Source organism: Homarus americanus, unplaced genomic scaffold (genome assembly GCF_018991925.1).
Source record: "Homarus americanus isolate GMGI-L3 unplaced genomic scaffold, GMGI_Hamer_2.0 scaffold50705, whole genome shotgun sequence".
NCBI classification, from domain to species: Eukaryota; Metazoa; Arthropoda; class Malacostraca; order Decapoda; family Nephropidae; genus Homarus; species Homarus americanus.
In genome coordinates, this window is record NW_024756463.1 from 174,424 (window position 1) to 199,729 (window position 25,306).

General features: G+C 35.5%; 1 protein-coding gene across 3 annotated transcripts in view; it reads right to left on the reverse strand.

The window, feature by feature from the left end:
• Positions 1-116: 116 nt before the first annotated feature.
• The window catches only part of LOC121856856 (ethanolamine-phosphate phospho-lyase-like), an 80,631-nt gene continuing 55,441 nt past the window's right edge, over positions 117-25,306 (reverse strand). For all 3 annotated transcript variants that reach the window (XM_042352628.1, XM_042352629.1, XM_042352630.1), the window contains exons 6-12: positions 21,518-21,726; positions 20,276-20,452; positions 12,017-12,210; positions 11,746-11,845; positions 9,806-9,953; positions 6,370-6,481; positions 117-3,433 (exon numbers count right to left, since the gene is read on the reverse strand). In XM_042352628.1, coding sequence (XP_042208562.1) covers positions 3,429-3,433; positions 6,370-6,481; positions 9,806-9,953; positions 11,746-11,845; positions 12,017-12,210; positions 20,276-20,452; positions 21,518-21,726 — 945 coding nt within the window. In that variant the 3' untranslated portion in view covers positions 117-3,428. The remainder of the gene's footprint in view (positions 3,434-6,369; positions 6,482-9,805; positions 9,954-11,745; positions 11,846-12,016; positions 12,211-20,275; positions 20,453-21,517; positions 21,727-25,306) is intronic.

The following is a 25,306-nucleotide window of genomic DNA, read 5'->3' on the forward strand; positions in this document are numbered from 1 at the left end:
AATGAATAACAAATAATGTACTGTACGATATTTTATATACTGTAAATGGCAGTCATAGAAAAGATGGTGATATGCAGTGGGAGGGAGGGGAAAAGGGTGGACATCATACAAAGGAGTAGTTTTTAATATTTAATAACTAATATAATTATAAAGACAATAAATCCTAACCGCTAACCCTACACCAGTGTCCTAGCTAAACATATAAATATCCTAACTATATACTGTACAAACTAAAATATGGGGGACAAGATCAAAGAGGAGCCAGAGAAAAACTTAACCATTTACTCTCTGGCGAATGTTATGGTACGACGGATGATTAAGGCAGTCACTTGAAGCGCGGGAACCCGGGGAAGGTAGAGGTCCTTAGGGGAAGCCACTGTTCCAGGACAGAGGACGAGAGTGAACTGAGGTTTAAGGCGAGATACAGGTCCCTCATCACCTTGGTGGTTCATGGGAGAGGCTAGGGAAACGTGGAAGTGTTGTTACTGAGGCTTCCGACTCTTGCTCACGATATGATATACAGTAATGATGATACCCGAGTAAATAAATTCAGTTCTAATCAAGTTTGATTTTTTTTTTTTTTTTTTTACCTAAATAATTATGAATGAAGCTGTAGAACTTTCCAGTCTTCACGGGAAAATTTTCCCGAGTCTAGACGCATGGAGCTGTATTTATTTATGACAAACTACTGTACGCTTACAATATACAGTATTGTTACTACGGTACTGCAAACAACATAATGTATACCACTACTATATTGTATACAGTATACTGTACTCACCAGCAGATGCTGAACCTAGAGGAGGATGACACTTCACTCAGCTGAATTTAATATGTAACTAATCACTACTTAATACTTGTGACTGAGGTGGGGTAGGGGTTTAGTGGGTCTTGTTACTGATCTGATGCAGTGTCAGGTCACCCATTGTTGGGGTGGGTGAATAGTGGATCTCATGACCTGAAGATGTGTTGAATAAAGACGAAAGCTATCGTGCTCCAGTGTTTCCCTTTTACCGTTAACTAATCATTTTTTATGTTCTTCACACTGCTTTAACACTAATCTTGACTGATTATGCTCTGGTACAGTAGTGTACAGCACTGCACAACACAAATTGTATGCAAAACAGCAGATAGCAAGGGAACAATCTTCCACAATGGTAGCAGAATATGAACCAAGCAATCCAAGCAGCTAAGCCACCCACGGGCCGGGCACTAGGATTGCGTTGGAGCATGATGCAATCTCCCGGAACTCCCTGAAAATTTATTCCCAGACCCAGAACGGAGAGAATTTTTCCAGAAAAATTTCTAGCCAATTTCAATTCCAGGAATTGGAGAGTTCTGGCTAATGTAGATATTACTACTTCTAATATAATTACAATCCATGAATCACATCACAGGACATTACCATTAAAATAATTCTCTGCCATTCTACTTACATACTGCCTTATCATGCATACAGTACTTAACAATATAAAATTCAAAAGTATTAACATTTTTTAACTTATTCTACAGTTGCATTGTATAAAGTAACTTTAGTATTAAAATTTATCATTCACATACTTTCAACACTCTTTCAACCAGTAAATAAACACCCAATAATAAAAATATCTTGAAAAAATTTTTTGCTCATCTGTTTTTACATACAGTACTATTAGATAGATGAATGTAATCACCTTCACTGTAAGGCATTCACCCTTGGGATCTGACAAGTTATAATGTTTAGCTTTGTAAAAAAAAAAAAAAAAATTATACAGGACAAAATCTGTATAGGAATGAAACAGGTCTTTCCCCAAACAGTTACACACTACATGTCCTTGTGGGTATAATGAATAAAAAATTTAATTTATGCAATTTGGGTGACTTTCAACCACTGTAAACTGGTATTGCATGGGTCCTACAATAAACAGTAGTTCAAAATATACCTTTTTAGGTTGACAGATCTTTATCCCCATAAATCCTTAGAGGGGCCAAAATAAAAGTTTGTTGGGTGACTGGATTAAAGTACAGTACTGTACTAGCCAGCCAAATTGCGCATTAATTGGCCTTCAGCTGTAGGACGGAGAGTTTTATCTCCCATAATTTTTAATTGCTGATGGACTAGCTTAATTATAACCTTGCTACATGCTTAAGACCTTAGTTATTGAAGAACAGTAATAACATTATATTGTAAACTAAAGGAGTAACAATTAAATATTAAAAGTTTGAAAAAAGAAAAGAAAAATAATGTCTCCTCCCATTATAGGAGCAATAATTGGACAAATATAAGAAACTAGTGACTGTACCTATCCTTAAAAGAGCCTACTTTTTAGTTACTCTTACTGCCAACCCTAACCTGGTCCTGCTGTACAACAATTTGAGACCATGTGCTATGTTGTCTAGCTATACTGTACTCCTTGTTCTACCCATATGGAAACTGACTGATCAGTACTTAAATGCAAAACCCTCCAATTGTGACCCCCTTAAAACCCTCCCTGGGGGCTGCCATCCCACATATGATGATGGCAAGAGTCAAAACTGTGGGAGTATTTTAAGTGTAGACCTAAACAGATGAATAATAATAAATATTCAATCAACTTGATAGCTGACAAAGCCATGAGAGACTTGTTTACAGTTGTCCTTATGCCAGCAGCATCTGGTGTTCTTAGGACCAGGCAGTCACCCATCCAAGTACTAACCAGACTCAACGTTGCTTAACTTCGCTGATTGGACGAGAAGTGGTGTTTCCAATGTGGTACTATCCATAAACAGACACTCAGACAAATTATATCAAAAGTTTCACAGGAAATTTAAATTAATATTCTTCAAAGTTTAAAATATAAATTATCAACTCAAACACAAAAGGCACTGTAAATGTAATAGGAATTTTTTTCAGGTGGAATGAATAATGCTGAAAAAAAAGATAAAAATGTACCTTCATTTACAGTAACAGTTAAAATATGTGCAATGTCAGAGGTGGTGCAGATCACAATTCTTGGTAAGTTTTGCAAGAAATTTTTTTACAATAGCTTGTCAATGCACTTTACTACCAGAATTAATATTTAAAACAATTAAATCTAAGATGAATTATTTACCTTCTAACAATCTCCACAACCAAATGCCTCCCACTATGTGAATATATCTGTATTTAGGTAATTCTTAATATTACCCCTCAACATCCTTCCTCCTAACCTAGTTGACAACATGCCATTGACAGTAACAGTACAAGTAGTGGACGTGCTCCATAGTTTTCAATATATTTAATATATTTATCATATTTTAATGAATGTTTTGACACATGCACTGAAAGCATAAACCTACAATTTATTTGGAATACAAGAAAAATATATAAGTTTATCATGGTACACATCGAGGCACTAAGAAGGCTGTATATAACCCTGTTTAATCCATACCTCCTACTGAACTGTGGCTTCCATATTGTACACTGGGCATCACACTGAAAACAAAAGAAATCCATTACTTGTCTAAAAGTAAAATGGTTTTCCAAAGATCTAGCCAATTTAGCCAATCACACACACAAGGAAATCAAACCATGTAGTTCCTAAAGTCACACTTTATCAAGGTTACTGTATAGTTTTGACCAAGCCATTCTCTATCACAGAAATCCTAGTGGCTCTGTCACTGTAGAGGATATTACAGGAAAGACAAAATAGTTATATAATCAATTAAAATGCACAAAATATTTATCTTCAAAGAAGAATGCTAAGTAATGAAAATTATAAGATTCAAAAGCCTGAATGGATTTTCATCAAATCTCAGAATATGATCATATCATCTCACTACAGTTAATAAAATCTAATTATTATTAAATATATTATATCACTGGCAGGAAGCAACAGCAGTTAAGAAAAACAGTAAATGAGCTCTGTACAGTTGTAAGCTGAAAGTAAATTCTGGAAAGAGTAAGATGTTTTTATTTAATCAGTTTTGTGCCATATACTGTACAATAACCAAATAGTGTACAATTGGGTCGGGATATAACGCGACTTTATATAAAAAAAAAATTTTCATTGCGGCTACCAAAATTATCGACATTTTCAAATATAGTATAGCGATAATTTTTTTTATTTCATGAGGGAAATCGGGCAGGAAATATATCAAATGTACTGCCATGGCAAACAAATGCATTATTTGCTCACCAGAGGCGCCACCGTAGCTGCTCACTCACTCATTCACGCTCGCCCGCTCAGTCTTTCTGAGTGAGTGACAAGAAAGCAGCCGACTTTGCTGCAAATTATGACTTCTAAGGTGAGTGTACACGTAAATGGGTTGCTAGTGACGTGAAAAGTGAAGTGAAGATAATGAAAAGATTTAATAATGTAACTAATATTTTTTGTTTGTTTGTTTTTTATTGTTAAGTGAGGGTGGCGCATCAGCTGCCGATTCTGCTGCAGATTCCAATTTCTAAAGCGAGTGTAAATGGGTTACTAGTGACATGAAAAGTGAAGTGAAGATAATGGAAAGCTTAATGGAAAAAATTTAATACTGTAACTAATATTTTTGCTGTTCGTTTATGTAGGTGTGGGATTGTCAAGTGAGGGTGGCAGTGTGGCGTCTACTATCCCATCTGGTGTTCCTCAATATTGATACTGACATTGAAATAGCCTGTTGTTCCCGAGTCTAGTGTTCATTGGTGCTTTAGTTAGTAAGAAAATGAACTCGCCAAGTCAAGTTTAGTCACTTTTTTGGCCTCCAGAACCTGACCCTATTTTCCCCATTGATTACATGTAATTATATATCGCGATTTAGTATATAGCGAACATCCTTGGACCCTATCTCGTGATATTTCCCGACCCTACTGTACTGTATAGTACCCCTGTATTATGAAATGTAAGAGAAGGATGGATAATTAAGTACAGGTACTGGCTAAATAGATAAATATTTGTGGAGGTGGAGAAGGGAGACTCACACCTCTGTACACACGACATTAACGCAAAAGCCAATCAGCGTTCATCTTTTTTACAGGAAATGTACATCAATGTTACATTAAACTGTAAGATATGAAGCTGCACGCCCTACAATATTTTATCCTTACCCAATATCCTTCATGGTACAGAAAATTTATGAAATTATTACTACAATATTTGGTAGAATACAGTATATTATGTTTTGAGAATGTGTCAAAGAACAAAACTGCTGTAACTAAAATAGGCAAGTATTAAATGGAGATTTTTCACCCTACACATTCATACATGTTTGCGGTAACTTCTATTAATTCTGTTGAACACAAATCACTTCTATGGAGTTTGTAGCATCATTACCTCGTTTCCTCAAATTCTGAAATACATTGACAAACGGTGTTGCTTACCATCATAATGCGAGGCGTTGATTAAAGCAAGGGTAAACTCGCCACCCAAGCAAAAATGTGATTTTTGTATTATTCATTTTGTTCTACTATGACGAGTTCGCCTTTGGTTTACTGGCAAAATCCCATTGAATCATAGTCGAACTCACCAGTGGCCCGACGACCAATCATAACCTGCCTTACTCCCTGAGCTAATCAGCATGTCGGGAAGTAGTGTGCCGACCAATGAGAAGCCCGCTACTTTCTACTTTTGGCGTCCAGGGGGAGGAAGATGTATCTGATGACGATCAGATAGACTACTAGCCACCTACTCTACCGCCCATGCTACCAAGTTCTTTAGTAGAGCATAATCATCATCTAGAGCGAGTGTTACCATTATTTATTGTTTTTTTTTTACTTTATTAAAAAAAAAATTGTTGTTTTGTGTACAGAACTTTATTACTTCATTATTTTCATGAATGTTAATTTCACACCATATAATTATTTGACAATTGGCACCAAAATCATACATCACACTTCATTTAATGCAAGGATCATATTCTGCATTAAATTGCCTTTAAAATGAGACCTCATTGAACAGAATTCATGAATTTTTGGAGATTCTATGAAGGTTTGAATATGTGCAAACTTTAAATCTCATTCTCTCGAAACTTGGTTTTGTTGCGTTCATCATTGCATTAATCAATGCCTTTTATGTTCTTAACATTTACAGAGCTCTCAGGATCAAGATGGAGAACTGTATATACTTAACAGCATCATGTAAAAGAATTTAATAAGATGGAAATTTGTCAAGAAAACTGTAAATTACAATATACCTGTAAATATCATGCAACCACAGTATGAACTTTGAACTTTGAATAACTAACTGTGCAGATTATTACTGGATCCCATAATTACTGTTTATTTAGGATGACCACCTGCGCTATGTGAAACATTAAACAACATTTTAGGAAATAATTTAAGATATTTACTTGATAATCAGCAATACAAAAGCTTTTTAATGTAATTGTTAAAAAAAAAGCTGTTTACCAGTGGCTATAGTATTACCTGCTTGGCATTAACCTCACCTTTGACCTGAATCTCGTTATGTTGACCATTACGAAGTGATTGTGTATGGCTCGAGGAATTAACAGTAGTACCATTTACGGATAATTTTTCCAAGACACCATTTACTTCATTCTGTAAATTTAAAAATTTTCAGTATAGTTTTAATCTTTTATTGCTACACTAACATTAATATATACTGTACGTATAAGCAAGTTTTATACTATGGAACAGACCCTAAATCACTGAACTTTGTTTTGTATAAAATTTGAAGAAAATCTTTAATTTATTTCATGTATATGTACAACTATAATAATACAGGCAGACCCCAATTTACATGTTATTTATATGTGTGTTATTGATGTTTACATTCTTACAATTTTCAGTTTTAATGTTACAGCAAATGGTTAAAAGAGGAACATAAAACATGTATCGCATACACTTACTTTATCTTGATACTATATTACTATAGAACTCAGGGCATGGCTCTCTTGGGTTCTGTTAACCCAACCCCTTATTTCCCATAGTGCCAAGCCCTTTCCAACCATGAGGTTTTTCAGGAACCTCATCTTCATGGTTGGAGAGGAAGACTGTACCAATTATTTAAAACACATTAATTTCCATTTCCTAGAGAAAATGGTTTTGTGCCCAAAGATAAAAAAAATTTTAACCTTGAAAATTTACAGTTTGTTCAAAATCTCAATACACCTGTACAGATACTACTGAAAATGCTGATTAAGGACCTGTGGTTAAAAATTTTATATTTGGATAATTACTTGTCTTAATGACTTTTGGAAAAGTTGAACCCTTAGATGCCTATTACTATGTTTTGGCAGTACCCAATGATTACCCCAGGTTCTGCATTCTTTATTTGTGTCATACATCTAAACTTCTCACTGTCTGTGTTCACCCCCCTGAGGCTATAAGGGCTACCATATTTGTTTAGAATATTTTAGGGATGCACCAGAACTTAGTTCCGGCCAGTTAATTCCAGCCGGAACCTCGATTTTTATTAAGTTCTGGTTTTGGCCAGAACTTAGTAAAATAACCGGCTGTGAGATCATTCAAGGCCAGACTTGACCAACACAGGAGCAGGTTCTGATATACTGTACTCAGAAGCCAGTGCATGCCCAGTATCTGCCAACAGTATGTATCAGAGACGTGACCGACCGCCCAAGCAGCTAACGAGCCGATCAGTGGCGAAGAGGATAAAAGTAAAAGTAACTAGAACTTTTGATAGTGGAACTGATTACAGTTTCATATATCAAAATATAATTTACTGTTAATGCTATTTCTAATGGCTAATGCAGCATAAAAAATACTGAATGGTTCATGAATATTGATGTAGAATATATGTAGCAAAAAAATTATTACACCTTAAATCATATTCATTGTACTCTACATGAAACCTGATGCATTCTATATATAGAAAATAAAATAAAAATATGGATACAGGGTACTTATATATAATTATATATTTCTGATGACTACTGTGAAGAAAGGACAGACAACACTAAACCTGAGAAACACAATGTCAAGGACTCAGGGCACACCACAGAGCCAGTTGCAGTTATTCAAGGTTCTTTAAAAACTTGTCTCTTCTGTGTGTATTTATAAATAAGGAGAACTAAATGTAGAACTTAACATAATTTAAAAAATACCACATGCAGTGAAGGGATCAGTAATAATATAAGGTTGTATGTTATCAAACAAGCAAGTGTGATTCACCTCTCAACAACACTGTAGCCCTGTGTTTGGGAACCATTGCATTAAGTAAACAATACCTAAACATTCATATTAATAGCTTTTAGTTTGACAAATGTCTTTAAAAAAATTAACATAGACCATAATATCATACAGTACTAGGATTTCTGAATGTCATGTATACTTTAAAACAACTTGAACAAAATGTTAATACTGTACTGTAGATATAACACCCTAAGTTCCGGTTCTGGCAGAAACTTGATACAGCTACAGTATTATGTTTCCGGTGCATTCCTAAATATATTTCCTTATACAGTAATTATGTTTCATGGTCATTCAAATGGCATATAACTATTACAGGTATCCCTTGCTATACGAACATTTGAGGTACGAAAATTTAGTTATACGAATTTCCTAAATTACTGCCACTTTTTCACGTTATAAAAACTTTCCCCGCTTGTACGAATTTGGGTCCCGGCAAAAAATTCAAATTGCAAGCCCCCCCCTCCTCCCCCCAGGAGTCAGCTGGGATGGCCACATCCCCCTTGCCCTCTCCTTACCAGACCAAGGTGTGAGTTGTTATGTTTTTTTCAACTTGTAATTTCAGGTAGATAAATATAGATTTTTTTTTCCATTCAGTTACATGCACATATTCCTACATAGAGAATATGCAGAAAATAGATAAAAAAAAAATATATATAAAATACCATAAGGCAAGCAACGCAACAAAGGGAATAAATATTCTTTGTGTACCAGCAAGAGTTAGGAGGATGAGCTGGGGGAGCCATGTTAGGGTTATTTTTCAACTTATAATTTTAGGTACAGTATATAAATTTAACCTCTTCACTTATTTTTTACTCCGTTACATGCACACACAACCCCACATACGTAATGAGGAAAAAAGGTAAAAGAAATGGCTATCATAAGTTCAAAAACAGAGGGAATAAACATTTCTTTGAATGCGAGAGCAGGAGGGGGAACGTTGTTTAGGGTCGTCAGAGGCAGCATCCCCAGCTGGGCTGCGTTGCTATGGTGAGACAAGCTAGCATCTAAACAAATGGCAGTTGTGTTAAACTTTCATTTAGCTTTTCCTAAATGGTTATACTGTAGCTGCATATTCTCATTGAGAAAGTAATATTTGATTAATGTTTTAATTTGTTAGGTACCTGTAGTAAATTACAGTCGCTGTGTACAGTACTTTTCATCATTAGTTGTGTAGGTTTTTGTTGTTCGTGAACTAATTTCATGTGTTTAGAGTTTTCTTGTCAGTGGGGAACTGAACCCCATTTTTCACACATGTTCTTTTATTCGCTATACGAAAATTCACTTAATGAATGGTTTTTCAGGAGCCTAACCCATTTGTATAGAAAGGGATACCTGTATTCTATTTACTGTACTGTATTCTGATCATGATTCTTACCAACAACAATCAACCATAATTTTTGTCTGAAAATGTACTACTGCACTAATTATATTTAGGAAGATAATTATTATGCCTAGAATACTTGTACTGTATTTGTTTTGCATGAAATGGAAGTCATTATCATAAATGAATATTGCAGAATTATCCCCAGGAGACACATTGAGCAAAGTCCAAGGGTTAAACAAATGTGGCAACAGTCAGGCTCTCCTGGAGGGTGTTGAGCAGTTTACATGTCACAACCCACTTTGTCTCCATGGTCATAAAATGAGTTCCCTATTCTTTTTTTCCCAAATGAGTTTTGGGGGAGGGACAACAAAAATATAAACTCATACCTCAGCTTTCTCCATTTCCAACATGACACTGTCTAGTTTCTTTACTAATTCTTTGGCATCTTCAACACTAAACACAATGGGAGGTTTGAATTTGAGAACATTTGCATAAGGGCCATCACAGCTCAACAACACACACTGCTCCTTTAACCTGTACGAAAAAAAAGGTTTGAATGAGCATAATTCACTTAACATTATGAAACAATTTCCTGAAGTAATGATGCACAAAGGAATTAATTATTTACCTCTTAACTGAAAAAAGGAGGAATCACATTCTGTACGTGAGTAAATACTGCATGTGTTTCTGTTATGTATTTTTAGGTATTGTACACCTAAGATTCACTATGTATCTGAAAGCATCTGATTTTTCTATTTCCTATAGCATGGTTACATATACACATATTACTTTCAAATTATTGCTTTAAATCTATTTTTCACTCTTTCAAGCCTCTTGGTATATAGCAAGAAGCCTCATTTATCCATCTGGTTCAACCTTGTCACTTCACGGAAGCCAGCATCACCCACCAGCAATATTCATCCTTATCCAAAAATTCCTCAACACAATGTCCTTTAATCACATATGCACACAGTTGCTTCCTGGATGTCCAACCACTTTATTTCTGGTATACCCTTTACCCAATCCTTTCGTCTCCTAGGTCTTCACCAGTCCCTTCTAGTACAGTATATACTCTTTCAAACTCAACATTAATAACTTTTTTTATAGAATTACCCATGAGAAAGAATCCTCTGCAAACAGCAGCTCACACACACTTCCTATATCATCACAGCATTTTCTAAATTACTCCCCACCACATCACTCTTGCAACCTACGTATAATATTCAATGCTACAGCATTCTGAATGGCCAATACAAACATTACTATGTTTTACAGAGGTTGAAGAGTGAGGTGGAAATTATTTAAAAACAGTGGTCAAGGGTCCTGATTGAGACATTCTGACACTGTTAAACAACAATTCTGACTACAGTATATTAAACTGATCCGTATCATTCAATTTCATTTTAAATGTTGTTGAGCCCAGTACAGTACAAGATCTGTTATAGGGGTAACTAGTAACATTCACATGATTCTGACAAACAGTACTGTAGATGCATCCATAATCCTTAAACAGTACCAATACCGTACCAAGAAACTTATGAATTAAGAAATCAGCTGATTTTATAAGGAATTTAACATACTTCCAATATATAGTTCTCTGAAACATCCCAAACTACTTTGATCTTATGCAACAACTGGTAAACTTCAAAGTATGCTTGTCATAATTTCTGTCAATATTTTTCTAATCCCCACTGAATAACAACTACAACCAGAAATGTAGACTAAACTATGATTATTCACTCTTGTGTTGATGTGGGTAGGTGGAAGCTGTGTATACAGCACCATGCATACCTTGTTATGGGTTTTGTACTTGATATTTTTAAGCATTGGTTAACCAAGAAAAGAATACCATCAGTACATCCATTATTCTAGTTTGATGGTTATACAGTACATGTGTCATCTTGCACAGTGAAGACACTCTTCCCACGGTCCTGTCTGAAATCTTGCGCCATCCAATGCTTGAAGCTAAGAAATTTTTGCAAAACAATTGTAGTCTTTTCTAGATCTCCTAAACTTCATTATTTTGTATTACCATTATCAAGTTTAAGTATCACCTTAAGTAAAACAGCGATGAGTAAAATTTCTGGTTTCAAGCTGCAGCTTAGCAGAAGTGTAAGTCTAAACATCAATACATTAAATTTGCTCTGAAGCATTTGTAAAATATTAAAAAGTAATGATTTATAAACATGGGAAAAGAATTAAATACTGTAGACAAACTTTAAAGAAAGACTAGATGTGCAGTTGAATTTGGAAATTCCCTTTCACTTAAAGAGTGCAATTGCATCTTCTCTAGGTAAATTACACACTGAATTTATCACATACTTACCTCTTGTTAATGAATGCAGCCTCAGCAGTAGCTGGCTCTCGTGTTTCTCTGTTTCTGACCAGATCTAATCCCAGGAACATTCCTCGACCCCGAACATCGCCTAAGTTATAAAAGAACAAATTTTATTTACTAAGATTTTATTAATATTCCAATATTGTATATTATAATTCAGTGCTATTTAAGACGATACGGTGTTGCAGGAAAACCATAGGTGAATTTTTATTTCAAAGCTGTCTGGAGGTCAAAGTTGCTGACCGAGAAAGTTCCTTACCGATGATGGTATGTTTCTGCTTTAGGCAATTAAACTCTTGTAACAGATAATTGCCAACATTAGTTGCATTTTCCATAAGTTTTTCATTTTCAATGACATCAAGAACTGCATCAGCAATTGCAGTAGACACTGGATTACCACCAAATGTGTTGAAGTATTCCATTCCTGTTGCTCCAAACCTCTCAGCAATTTTCCTACCAATACAGTATATATCAGAATATACATATTATCTTAGGATACACATTTATACACTATTTCTATATGATACCAGTACACTAACAACCGATGAAAACCAATCATTCTCAATGGATACAACTGCTCATGTGAACAACAATTGTTGCAATGCAGTTCTTCACCCAGTCACACCAGGCAAGTTTACCAAATACTGTACCTGAGAACCATCGAACACATGAAGTCCATATTTATATTGGCCAATAGGTTAGGGTAGTTAATGCTCCTTGTTTCCTCCATCTTCTTGTAATCACAATCCAGTACAAGAACCTGGGTCTATTCTCATCCTGTACCAAGTAACAACAAAATCCGAAGGACAATGTCAGTTGACTCGTGCTATAAGGGGCACCATCTTCAACATTTTGGGACTGAAAACTGTGTAAGTTTCTACCAAAAAAAAAAAAAAAAAAAAAAAAAAAAAAAAAAAAAAAAAAAAAAAAAAAAGGCTGCAAGGTTATTAAGGCCATTTGGTATCTCTAATTTCCCCAATCTGATATCATCATAATTAAAATCACCCATTACCAAGAGGTGGCTGAAGGTGAGTACCATTGCTTTGTCTATTCAGGATCTCATATTCCCCTGGTTCATAACAGTACTGTATATGCATTCAACAAAGAGTAACTACAGTTTGATCTGTATACAGTGATCCCTCAGTTAACGAGCGCCTTGGTTAACGAATTACTGTACCTTCCATAAGATTCTTCACTTCGGTTAACGAGCAAACCCTCGGTTAACAAATTCCTTACGAATTTTTCCCAACATGTTTTCGCCTGCTTACCAGCTGTAGTATTAGTCCGCCAATACAGTAATTGGTTTTAGGGCTTAAATTTGTTACCATTTGAGTAAATATCAAGAAGGTTGTACTATTCAATAATTTTCCAAATCTTATATTAAAGTTTTTAGTCATTTTAACAATTATTTAACATAATTGAAGTACAGGGAACTAGTTTTTAGCGCACCAAACAGCCACTCAACACACCCAAAATGGCGTCAGTGTGTGTCCCTGCTCAGAGGAGGAAGCATCTTGCTTCAGACTCTCTTGAACATAAACTATTTTTACGTTTTTACAGTACAATTATTGGTCATTCTGAAGTTTATTTTACATATTGACAATATATAATGCAGTGCAGTGTTGATTTAAAGAAAATAATCTTGAATTATACCAAGTGAACTAAAATTTTATGGGTAAATGGCGGCATAAGCATGGGGTGACTCTCTTCCACCCCAATGCCTTCTCTTCTCCCTTCTCCTCCACCCCACTTCTAATTCCCATCATCATCATCAACCAGGAGCCTTCTACATGCACACCTCAAAGTAGTGTACTTTACTGCATTTATTTTTAGTTTGTATGTAATTTTCGGTGAGCTGGAACCAATTACCCAAAATCCCATTGAAACAATGGTTTCGGTTAACGAGCAACCTTCTGGAACGAATTGTGCTTGTTAACCGAGGGACCACTGTATACATCTCAATGAATGTGTCACCTCCAATTAGTTTAACTTTATAGTAAAGCCTCGAATAACGACGGTCATGTTTCCTCCAATACAGTCATTTCTGCTATAACACGTGTTTTGTCATCGCGAATTGGCTATAACGCGATTGATGAATAGAAGAACGATATTTGTAAAACGCAAACGCGTGTTGGCTGTAACGCGATTCCACTCGAACGTTTTAAGTGTACTGTCGCTTGGCACGGGGTTATGCAGTGTTTACAGTTCACGTTCAACATCACATGTTCAATTGATTCATGTGTTTTGTTCGTGAAGTGTTATTTGATAGGGACTCTATAAATTTCATCCTTTTTTAGCTGAGCTTTCTGACAATATCAAAGTGCTCTTTCTACCTCCAAATACAACATCTCTCCTTCAACCAATGGACCAAGGAGTAATAGCAGCCTTCAAAGCCTATTATTTGAGGCGTACATTTAAGAAACTTATTGCAGCTACTGAGGAAGGAGATGATAAGACCAGTGTTCTTCAGTTTTGGAAAAGTTTCAACATCAAGCATGCAATTGACATCATTGTGGAGGCCTGGGGTGATGTAAGTAAGGACTGCTTGAATGGAGTTTGGCAGAAGCTTCTCCCAGATTTCATGATTTTAAAGGCTTTGATGCATCAGAGGAGCTCCCAAAAATAAAAGAAAATTGTGTTTCTCTTGCAAAGTAAGTTGGCTTTGCTGAAGTGGAAAGTGCTGATGTTGAGGAACTGCTCGAGTCCCACTGTGAAGACCTCTCTACAGCTTATCTACAACAACTTGTTGCTGCTGGGGAAACTGAAGATGCCGAAGATGATAAAGTACAGGATGCAAAGCCACAAGAGCTTCCCACTTCTCTTTTGTCTTCTATCCTGAGGGAAGTTGATAAGCAGTTGTAGCTCTTGGAAGACAATGACTACAATGCAGAACGGAGCAGGATTGCAGTTCATGGTGTTAAATCTTTTTTGGCACCTTGTGAACAGCTTCTTTGTGAAAGAAGAAAGATGGCAAAGCAGCAAACATTAGACATCTTTTTTAAGTCAACCCCCAAGAAGCAGTCTGAAGACACTGAAACACAGCCATCCACTTCTGGAAGGAGACGTTTTTTTCGTTTCAACCATGCAACCAAAACTGCACCTGATGATGATGATACTGATGATGACGATGACAACTCTCAACTCCTGTCTGCATGACTCCTCAACCTCAACATCACCCTTCTCCCCCATCAAGTTATATTCATATTTTTTCAAGGTAAAGTGTTACATTTACTGTATGATTTCATTATTAGATATGAATGTAACATTTATTTAGACTGTGCTATCCTTTGTGTTAGGCTAACTACTACATTTTTTCGATTTTGAGTAATCTGCACCTAACCCTATTTTCTCCATAAGCCCTGTTATTTCTATTGCGCGAATTTCTACAACGCGAGGTTTTACAAGAACACAACTATCGCGTTGTAGCAGAACTGACTGCATTGCAGTGTAAGGTGAATCATCGAATCGTGAATCATTAATTACCATTAAAATAAAGCATAATAATGAGATGCGTTCCAAAGTGTGACCTTTTCATATTTTTTTGTGGCGTTTTACCCTCTTCCCCAAAAACAATAAAATTAAAGAAAAATGCAAACTACAGTGGTCCCTCGATTAACGGACGGTCCAATTAACAAAATTTTGGTTAACGAATTAGCTCCCATAAGGATTTTCAATTCCATTAACGAACAAAACTTTGATTAACGAAAGCCTTACGAGAAACATGCTTTGTTGTACGCATCAGCTGATGGGCTAGTCCGCCAATACAGTAATTGGTTTTATGTTTACATTCGTTTCCAGTGGAGTAAATATCAAGAAAGTTATGCTCTTGAATATTTTTGCATTTTTTATATCAAAATTTTTGGTCTTTCTAATTTAGTTAACATATTGATAATATATGCAGTACGGGGAACAGTTTTTGTTTGCCAATCAGCTGATCGAATCACCCACCAACTCTTCTCAGTTTAACTCTGTTTACAGTGGAGTGAACATCCAGTTTGTTGGTCTCTTGAATATATTTGCATTTTTACAATAAAATTATTGGTGATTCTGAAATTTAGTTAATATATAGATAATATACAGTGCAGAAATTATTATGAAACCTGAAGAAGGCATTAGAACCAATGCACTCTGTAAAGAGTGCCTCTACAATCACCTGTTTGATATGTAAACAAAGCTGCCGGTAATACGACATACACACCTCAAAGTAAGTTAAAATATAGTATTCTATTGTTTTTTATTTATTATTATACAGTATACTGTACAGTACAGTACTGTATTTAGTTTACATTTAATGTTTTTGTTAATTCTATTATTGATATACAGTACTTTGTATGTACTTTTTCTGTGAGTTGGAACCAATTACCCAATATCCCATTGAAATAATAGATTTGGTTAACGAACGGCTCTGTGGAAACCAATTGTGTTCGTTAATCGAGGGCCCACTGTATATGTTTATGAATGCACCTTATACAATATAAATCAATAATAATATGGTCACACAAGAGGAGATGGGACGCCATTGTTTTCGTGAGTATTTACACCCGTGACGATGGTTCTACATAAGAAATTAAAGAAAATAAGACCCTGGTTGTAGCTGTAGTAAAATTAATGTAAAAAAAAATATAAACGTTTTAGGCAATGTTATTTAATGTTAATAAATGGAACAATGGAAGTAGCTAACCACTAATGGTAAAAACAAAAGCGAGACGGATTGGGAACGCCAACCTTTGTAACGGCGTATACTGTATGCAAAAACTTATCGTCATTTCTCTACATAAGAATATGAAAGCAACACTTATTACTGTTCATACATGTTTAAAATAATACTTATGAATGTAAAACAAAAATTCTACACACCAATGGTGGTAAAGTCTAAAACATAAGGACAGCCAATGTTATGTGAGTTTTTACTCAGATGACGAAGTCATCAGGTTCAACTCTGGCTGAAGCTGTAGCTTTCCATAAAGATATAAATAGCTGTTACTGAACCTGAAGTTGTTGCTGAAGCTGCAAATGATGCTGAATTTGATGGTGTAGCTGAAGTTAATGGTTTAAGCCTTCGAATAATAAAGTCTGTCGAAAGAACCTGGCACAACTGCTTTCTTTTCTCATTATACATCTTTACATAGAGTTCATATGCGTTTTTCACATCCCTGTTAATTTTAATGCTTCGTTCTGTTAATGGATTCCACTTCAGAAAATATGTTCATTGTTTGCTCCATATAATATCCACAGACCTCTCACCTTTTTCATATCGTTTTAACACATCTAGTTTCTCGGCTAGGCTTATACACTTTCTTTTAGCTTTTGAACCTTTTCTCCTTTTCCTGTTCAGATGCGTGAAAACAATAGGCCTGCCAAGTTGCGACTGTTTATACTATTGATGATGGCATCACCACTCACAAGCCCGACAGCCTCCGTGTGCAAGGTGTGTTTTTTTATTTGTATAATACATATCAGGATTTAGTTATTATTTATATATAAATGTAATTTTATTTTATTTTTTATTCTATTTCTGTTGTAAATACAAAGAAAATAATGGTGTAATTTGAATTAGGTCCTAAATTAACCAGGGTCTTAAATGTGAATCGTCGTTAGTAGAACCGTCGTTATCGGAGGCTTTCCTGTACACCATTCCGACTCTCCAAATCTTCTTTGCCTTGCACCCTAACCTGACTGGTTCTATGCTCCTCTCTAGAACAGATAACCACACCCTTGGACAGGTTCATATACTACTCAATGCAACTTCAACACATGTAACAACATACTGAAAGTGGTCAGAGTGAAAGCATGACCCAAGCAGCACCATAATACCTCACAAAACCACAACACTACTCTCATTCGTCTCATGAAACCAAAATCCCCACTCCCCACACAAAAAAAAACAACTAATTTTGAAAAACTGCAGCTTAAAAAAAAAAAAATACTTAAAAACAAACATATTATCCTAGCTAAATTTGATATGTACTGTACATAGTACATGCATATTTTAGTTTGATTAAAAAAATTTGCATTTCAGGTAGGGCAGTGTTTGTATTAGGTTTGTGTTCAACAGGATATATTCAGTTGTCATATATTTCAACCAATTTTAGGGACCAAGCTACTTTGTGTGAGGTGTTGGGAGTTATTGTGTTGGAAACAGCAGGTTGCCATGTGTTGTACTCACACAGCAGATGCTGGGTACACCTCCTCAGGCTGGTTCACTTATACAGTAAACACTCGCACTTCTGGACAATAAAGGGGGAGAGAGTGTACAGATGTAGCAAATGTCCAGAGGATGAGCCGGGGGACGATCGCAAGTTAACGATAATCATAATACTGTACCTGGACTTTACTGACATGGGTAATAACAATAATAATATAGTATTAATAATAATAGTAATAAAGGTATTAATTAACAAATCAGTAATGATAATACAGTAAAAACAACAATAATAATAATAGTTATACAGTGTTAGTGTATTACTCAATAGACAGCATTGTTGTTACGTATTACTGTATATCAATACAGGTACAGTATTATTTTAGCTTGCCTCCTTTTACTTTAAATACAGCTTGCAATCTCTAACAGTTGTCTTAGAGGTTGAAGAATCAGGACTATATTTACAGTGGGGTATGCTATAACGAATCTAATTGGTTCTAGAACCTTGTTCGTTATAGCATTTGTTCGTTATAGGATTAATCCGTTCCAGGCCCCCAAATACAACCACTTAACACTGAAAAATATAATATATAATTGTAAAAATTGTAAAAAAGTGCATAAATATGCATCTAAACCCCTGAAATAAAGAATATCATTAATATTTGTAATAAAAAAACAATAAATTAGAAAAAAAAAAAATTAAATAATGTTCGTTGTAGGAGTTTCGTTCGTTATAGCATTCTCAATATTCGTAGTAAGATCCGTTCGTTATAGCATACCCCACTGTAATTGCAAATGACTGCAGAGAACCCTTAGCCTTTTGTATATCAGACACTTTTGCTTAGTGATGCCATATTTGCTACATCTCGCTACAGACCAACCACTCTTTAACATTTCCAGCTTTTGAGCTACAGTAAGCTGCATGTGCTTCCTTTTGGGTGCCATCACTACACAAGTCACAAGGAATCAAGCACAAAAATAGTCACAAGGCACAAAATACATGAGGAACATGAGGTAGCATGATGGTATGTACACACCGCGACTACAAGTGAGACTGAGGAGGGATGCGCGCTGTGACTATTGGCAGATGTGGACTGGGTCCATTTTATCTGCGGGGGAGTAAATAAGGCATTCGGACAGAGAGAGAGAGAGAGTGAGAGAGAGAGACCGGGTAGGAATTTGCCACATCCAGATGTTGTCCGGACCCGAGAGGTCCGGAAGTACAGTGGTCCCTCGGTTAACGAGCGCCTCGGTTAACGAGTTACCTTCCATAAGATTCTTAACTTCGGTTAACGAGCAATCCCTCGATTAACGAGTTTCTTATGAGCCGACCTGAACATGTTTTCGCTTGCATTTGGCAGTCCACCAGCTGTAGTATTAGTCCGCCAATACAGTAATCGGTTCTAGGGCTTAAATTCCTTACCATTTTAGTAAATATCAAGAAGTTTATACTATTCAATAATTTTAAAAGTTTAATATTAAATTTTTTAGTCATTTTAACAATTATTGAACATAATTGAAGGTAATGAAACTAGTTTTATGAGCACCATCCAGCCTCTCAGCACACCATACAGGCGTCAGTCTTTGTGTCTTTTCAGTGGAGGTAACATCTTGCTTGAGACTCTCTTCAACTAAACGCTTTTTTTCTGTGTTTGCAAGCAAATTATTGGTCATTTTGAAATTCATTTTACATATTGACAATATATAATGCAGTGCAGTGTTGATTTAAAGAAAATAATCTTGAATTACACCAAGAGAACTAAAATTTTATGGGTGAAATGGCACCATGGGGTGCCTTCTCTTCCACCCCAATGCCTTCTCTTCTCCCTTCTCCTCCACCCCCATTCTAATTCCCATCATCATCGAGGAGCCTTCTACATACACACCTCAAAGTAAGTGTACTTTTCTACATTTTTTGTTGAATTTAGGCAACTTTCGGTGAGCTGGAACCAATTACCCAAAACCCATTGAAACAATGTTTTCGGTTCACGAGCAACCTTCTAGAACGGATTGTGCTCGTTACCCAAGGGACCACTGTACAAGGGCTTACTGTAATTATTAGGTTAGTTAAGCTACTTCTAACAGAATGTGAATTGTTTATGTGATGATTCCTGTAAATATTTGTGTGGTTCTTAATACTGTATTCTGTTTAGGTTAAGGGTAACTGTTAGTTCAATTACTTTTATATTAGAGTTTGATTTTCTTCAAAACCCTGGATGTATCAGCTGTATATGTAGTCTATAGTCATAGACAGTGCAACAATAGAGTTAATCATATTAATTTAAAGTGCTGATATAAAATGTTTTACTCTTATCCAAATAAAATTTATTAATGACTAAAGGAATATAACAATTATTAAAAATTTTAGAAAATTACCGTGTGGTAATGACAGCAGATACGGGATGACCATTTCCCATAGGCTTGCCCAGAGTGACAATATCTGGTACAATATCATCACCTTGTGTCTGGAATGCCCACATGTGAGAACCAACACGTCCAAACCCGACTTGTACTTCATCTGCTAAACACAGACCACCTGCTGCTCGAACATGCCTGCAAAATATTTTAGTATTACTGTGATATGAAATCATGTGGGAGTTCTCAGTTTTTTAATAGAGGTTTCTTCCACTCTTGCATCTTGTTAATTAAACCACATTCAAGATTATTTGCCAATAATATCATATACAAACAGTATATTATTCTTATGTTTGGACCCATACACCTTAACTCAAATTATCAGGTACACAAAGGGTACCACTGACCCTAAGAGCCCAAATTAAACAGAAGGACAAGATTAGAAGTGAGATGCAGTACTGTAGTGTAAATATATATTAAATATTTGTCCTAACCATCCATGGAGCTGGTTCATGCATAATACATAAGGCCATATAATATCAAGCTGCTGTAGATTTTTCACTTTCATAAGTGAAGTGTATAACCGATTAAAATAAAATCTGTTTTTATCATATTCAAAAGCAGTTACTCTGTGATTATGCACTAAGATAGACAGTCCACAAGCACCTCGTGAGTCTGGATGAAAGTACATGTGGTGAGCAGCCTGTGTGAGGAACCGTGGTGTACTACATCAGTGTGGAAGCGAAGCACATATTCGAATGGCTCAAAGTCATCAACCCATTATTTAAGGTGGCAGCTGATTGGTCAGTCTTGCAACAATATAACTGCCCAAGGACAATGAATTATTAAGAGCATTAGGAAGAGATAAGGTAAAAGAAAAGAGAGATAGACTGAGAGAAGGGAACTGTTGAGTAATATGGAATTAGTTTAATAAGACACCTGAAAAAAGAAATGCAGGGTGTCCATAAATGATTACCAGTAAACCATGCTGTAATCACTTATGGACACCCTGTATCTGTTAGTATCAATAACTTTAAAATCTTCACGGTAACCGAGTTGACTAGATATTCACACAGGATTGATTCAGTCCTCCTGGATAGTGGAGCCTGTCATAAAACTACACCCCATATGGCTTTAGACACAAAATAGGAGTATATTACTATACAACCCTCAGGGGTCACTCATTGAGGAACCATATTAGTAGGCATTAAATAAGCACAGCATTTTGCCTACATTTTGTAATATTCGCACAGTGATACTAACTTGTATACTTGTCGCAGATATCCAGGTGGGAAGACGATCTGACCACCACAACTCTGCATAGACTCTGCTAAGAAGATACACACCCCACCACTCTGTTTGGTGGCCTTCTCACAGAGGAGCTTCACCTCATCAGCATACTTCTCAGACAACTCTTCCATTGAGTAGTCCTTGTTAGTGTACTTGCCACGGTACACATCAGCTACAGGAGCCTGTATAAAAAAAAAAAATAAAAAAATAAATAAATAAATAAATATATATATATATATATATATATATATATATATATATATATATATATATATATATATATATATATATATATATATATATATATATATATATATATATATATATATATATATATATATATATATATATATATATATATATATACACACACACACACACACACACACACACAGTCGGCCCTTAACATACGCAGGGGTTAGGTGACAGAAATACCCGTGAAAGTTAAAATTCCGTGTACTGTTGCTGGCCCCCCCCCATGTCCTTATTTACCGTATATACCTGTGTGTAGTTCGAGTTTTTAAGACCAAATTATTTGCAAAAAATTGGGGCTCGACCTCTAAACGGGTAATAGTTTCGTTAGGTTGAAAAATATTTACCAGTAAACAATGGAAACGATGCACCAACGCACCACCCGCTGTGAGTGTCGGTACAGTTGCTAGGGCAGATCTCTTGCATCATCATAGCAAGCCCAAAGTAGCCAAATGCATGGTATGGTATGCACAGGACGATGTAAAACAAAGTATTCATTTATTAAAGTTTATTTATAGATACTGTACATAAATTTTTGTTCATTACATTTGAAACATCAATCTTTGTTAATTAAATTTGAAACAAAAGAAAACTACGATACCGTATTTCTAAATACAGGGTATTTTCATTAAAATATTACATCACAAGTATATTTTACCTTAGCTGTGACTGAATGAATATATTCTCAGAAATAAATATGGAAATGTAATATTTTTGCTGAAATGACGTACGTAGTACAGTGGAAAGTGGGATAAAATCATGACGAAAACAATGACTTTCGCTTTCTTTCGTTGTTCAAAAGATTTTACCGTTGAACAAACCTGTACTGTACATGTACTAAATGATTACGGTACTTAAATTGTTATGTCTATTGCAAATATAGATTGTTTATACAGGTATTCAAATAAATCACTATCTTACAAGAATGCCAGCAATGTAAGTTATATTCACCCAGGTTGTTTGGGTGGCAAATTATGAGAAGAGCTTAGTCACTCTTAAGTAATGATAAAAAAACACGTAGGCCTTCAGTGCCAACTGTCACATCTTATCTCAAATAAATAAACAAACACCACACTCTGTCACCCCCCCCCCCCTCCATGCTCGCTGGCTACCTCCCTCCTTGTGTTCCCAGACAAAAGATTGGTGTGATAACTTTATTCTTTAAGGTGTTTATTTTATATATCTCAGACTAAACTTAGATTATAATTTGCATTGCTGGAATCCTTGCAAGACAGCCAATAATTTGAATATAAACGTCATATATTTTGCTCAAGAGATAAAAATTGTTGTACATTAGTGTACAGTACTGGTTTTCAGTTAAAAAAACTGTTGTATTACAATAATATTCCCTCCTAATTGACTTGAATAAATACTTGAATGGAAATATACAATATTTTTGTTGAAACTACCCGCGTTTCAGTGTAAAGCGTCGTAATCATAAATGGTAAACAATTTGCCTTTGGCACTCTGTGTTTCAGGCATGGCGAGCCTCAGTTTATAGGATGTAGAGTGTTTTTACTGAAGGTTTTGTTATTCCAATACCCTCAAAAACTTGGGTCGACCTATAAACAAGGAATATCATAAATTAACAATTTTTTGGTCAAAAAATCAGGGTCGACCTACAATGCTGATGTCAACACAAGCGTGGTTACAGCGAGACTGACTGAGTGAGGGAGCGCGGGGTGGCGTGACGCGTGTGTGTGTGTGTGTGTGTGTGTGTGTGTGTGGCGGGCGATGTCGCGCGCGATTTGAATGGCGCTCGATTTGAATGTACTTCAATTACTTCAATGTACAGAATATTCCTCCGGCGGGGCAATCTGCGTATTTGCGAATCCGTGTATGTGAAGGGCCGACTGTGTGTGTGTGTGTGTGTGTGTGTGTGTGTGTATATATATATATATATATATATATATATATATATATATATATATATATATATATATATATATATATATATATATATATATATATATATATATATATATATATATATATACCGTATATCTCGGCTTATAAGACGAAATTTGAACATTAAAAAAATCTGCCCAAAGTTAGGGGGTCGTCTTAAGCAACAAATATAAAATTCTTACATCTTAAATATTGTGCCAAGAGTGGTGATGGAAACATCGTAAGCCACTCACAAAGTCCTACCAGTAATTATTTTATACTGAAACTTACGTTTGGCAAGCTGGATTCAAATTAAGATTACCGGTATATTAAAATAATAAAAATGTATTATAAACCTGTCTAACATACCCTGTAATAAACACAGCTGCTATCATCACACACCCCTCCCCCCCCCCCATTTGCCAGTGAGGAGACAAGAAAGGGAAAGTGACCGCGAGATTGGGCTATTTTTAGCCGTTGAGGTGATCAGTAATGCATACCGGGTATCGGTATATTTACTCATAATAATATTTATCTCCTATAAATAATTGATTTAAAATTTATTTTTTTACAAAGAATATTCAGTAAATGAGTGCGTTAATTCTTGAAACTATCGACAGTTAATTACAGACGCTTAAGTGACGTCACTAGTGTTTACACTACACCAGCCGGTAACATTTGATGCCATTACTTGAAATGAATTGGCCTTATTTTAAGTAACTAACTATAAATAAATACAAAAATTAAAAAAAAAGATCAAAAGTGAGAAATAATATACTGTTTGTATGTTGTGTTGTCAAAGTAAGAGGAACAATTGAAACTGCAATTGTGTGTAAATGAGGCAGAAAGTATGTATGTATGTACAGTGACCCCTCCGTTAATGAACTCAATCCGTTCCAGAAGGTCATTCGTTAACCGAAAAGTTCGTTAACCGAAACCATTGTTTCAATGGGTTTTTGGGTAATTGGTTCCAGCTCACCGAAAATTTCCTAAATTCAACAAAAATGGTAGAAAAGTTCACTTACTTTGAGGTGTGCATGTAGACGGCTCCTAGATGATGATGATGATGATGGGATATAGAATGGGGGTGGAGGAGTAGGAAAAAGAGAAGGCATTGGGGTGGAAGAGAAGTCACTCCATGGCGCCATTTCACCCATAAAATTTTAGCTCTCTTGGTGTAATTCAAGATTATTTTCTTTAAATCAACACTGCACTGCATTATATATTGTCAATATGTAAAATATATTTCAAAATGACCAATAATTTGCTTGGAAACACAGAAAAAAAGCGTTTAGTTGAAGAGAGTCTCAAGCAAGATGTTACCTCCAGTGAAAACAGAGAGAGACTAACTCCTGTTTGCTGTGTTAAGAGGCTGGATGCCGCGCATTAAACTAGTCACTTTACCTTCAGTTATGTTCAATAAATAATTGTTAAAATGACTAAAAAATTGAATATTAAACTTTTAAAATTATTGAATAGTATAAACTTCTTGATATTTACTAAAATAGTAAGGAATTTAAGCCCTAGAACCAATTAATGTATTGGCAGACTGATACTAAAGCTGGTTGCCCGGTCAGTGCAAGCGAAGACATGTTGAGGTCGGTTCGTAAGAACTTCGTTAAC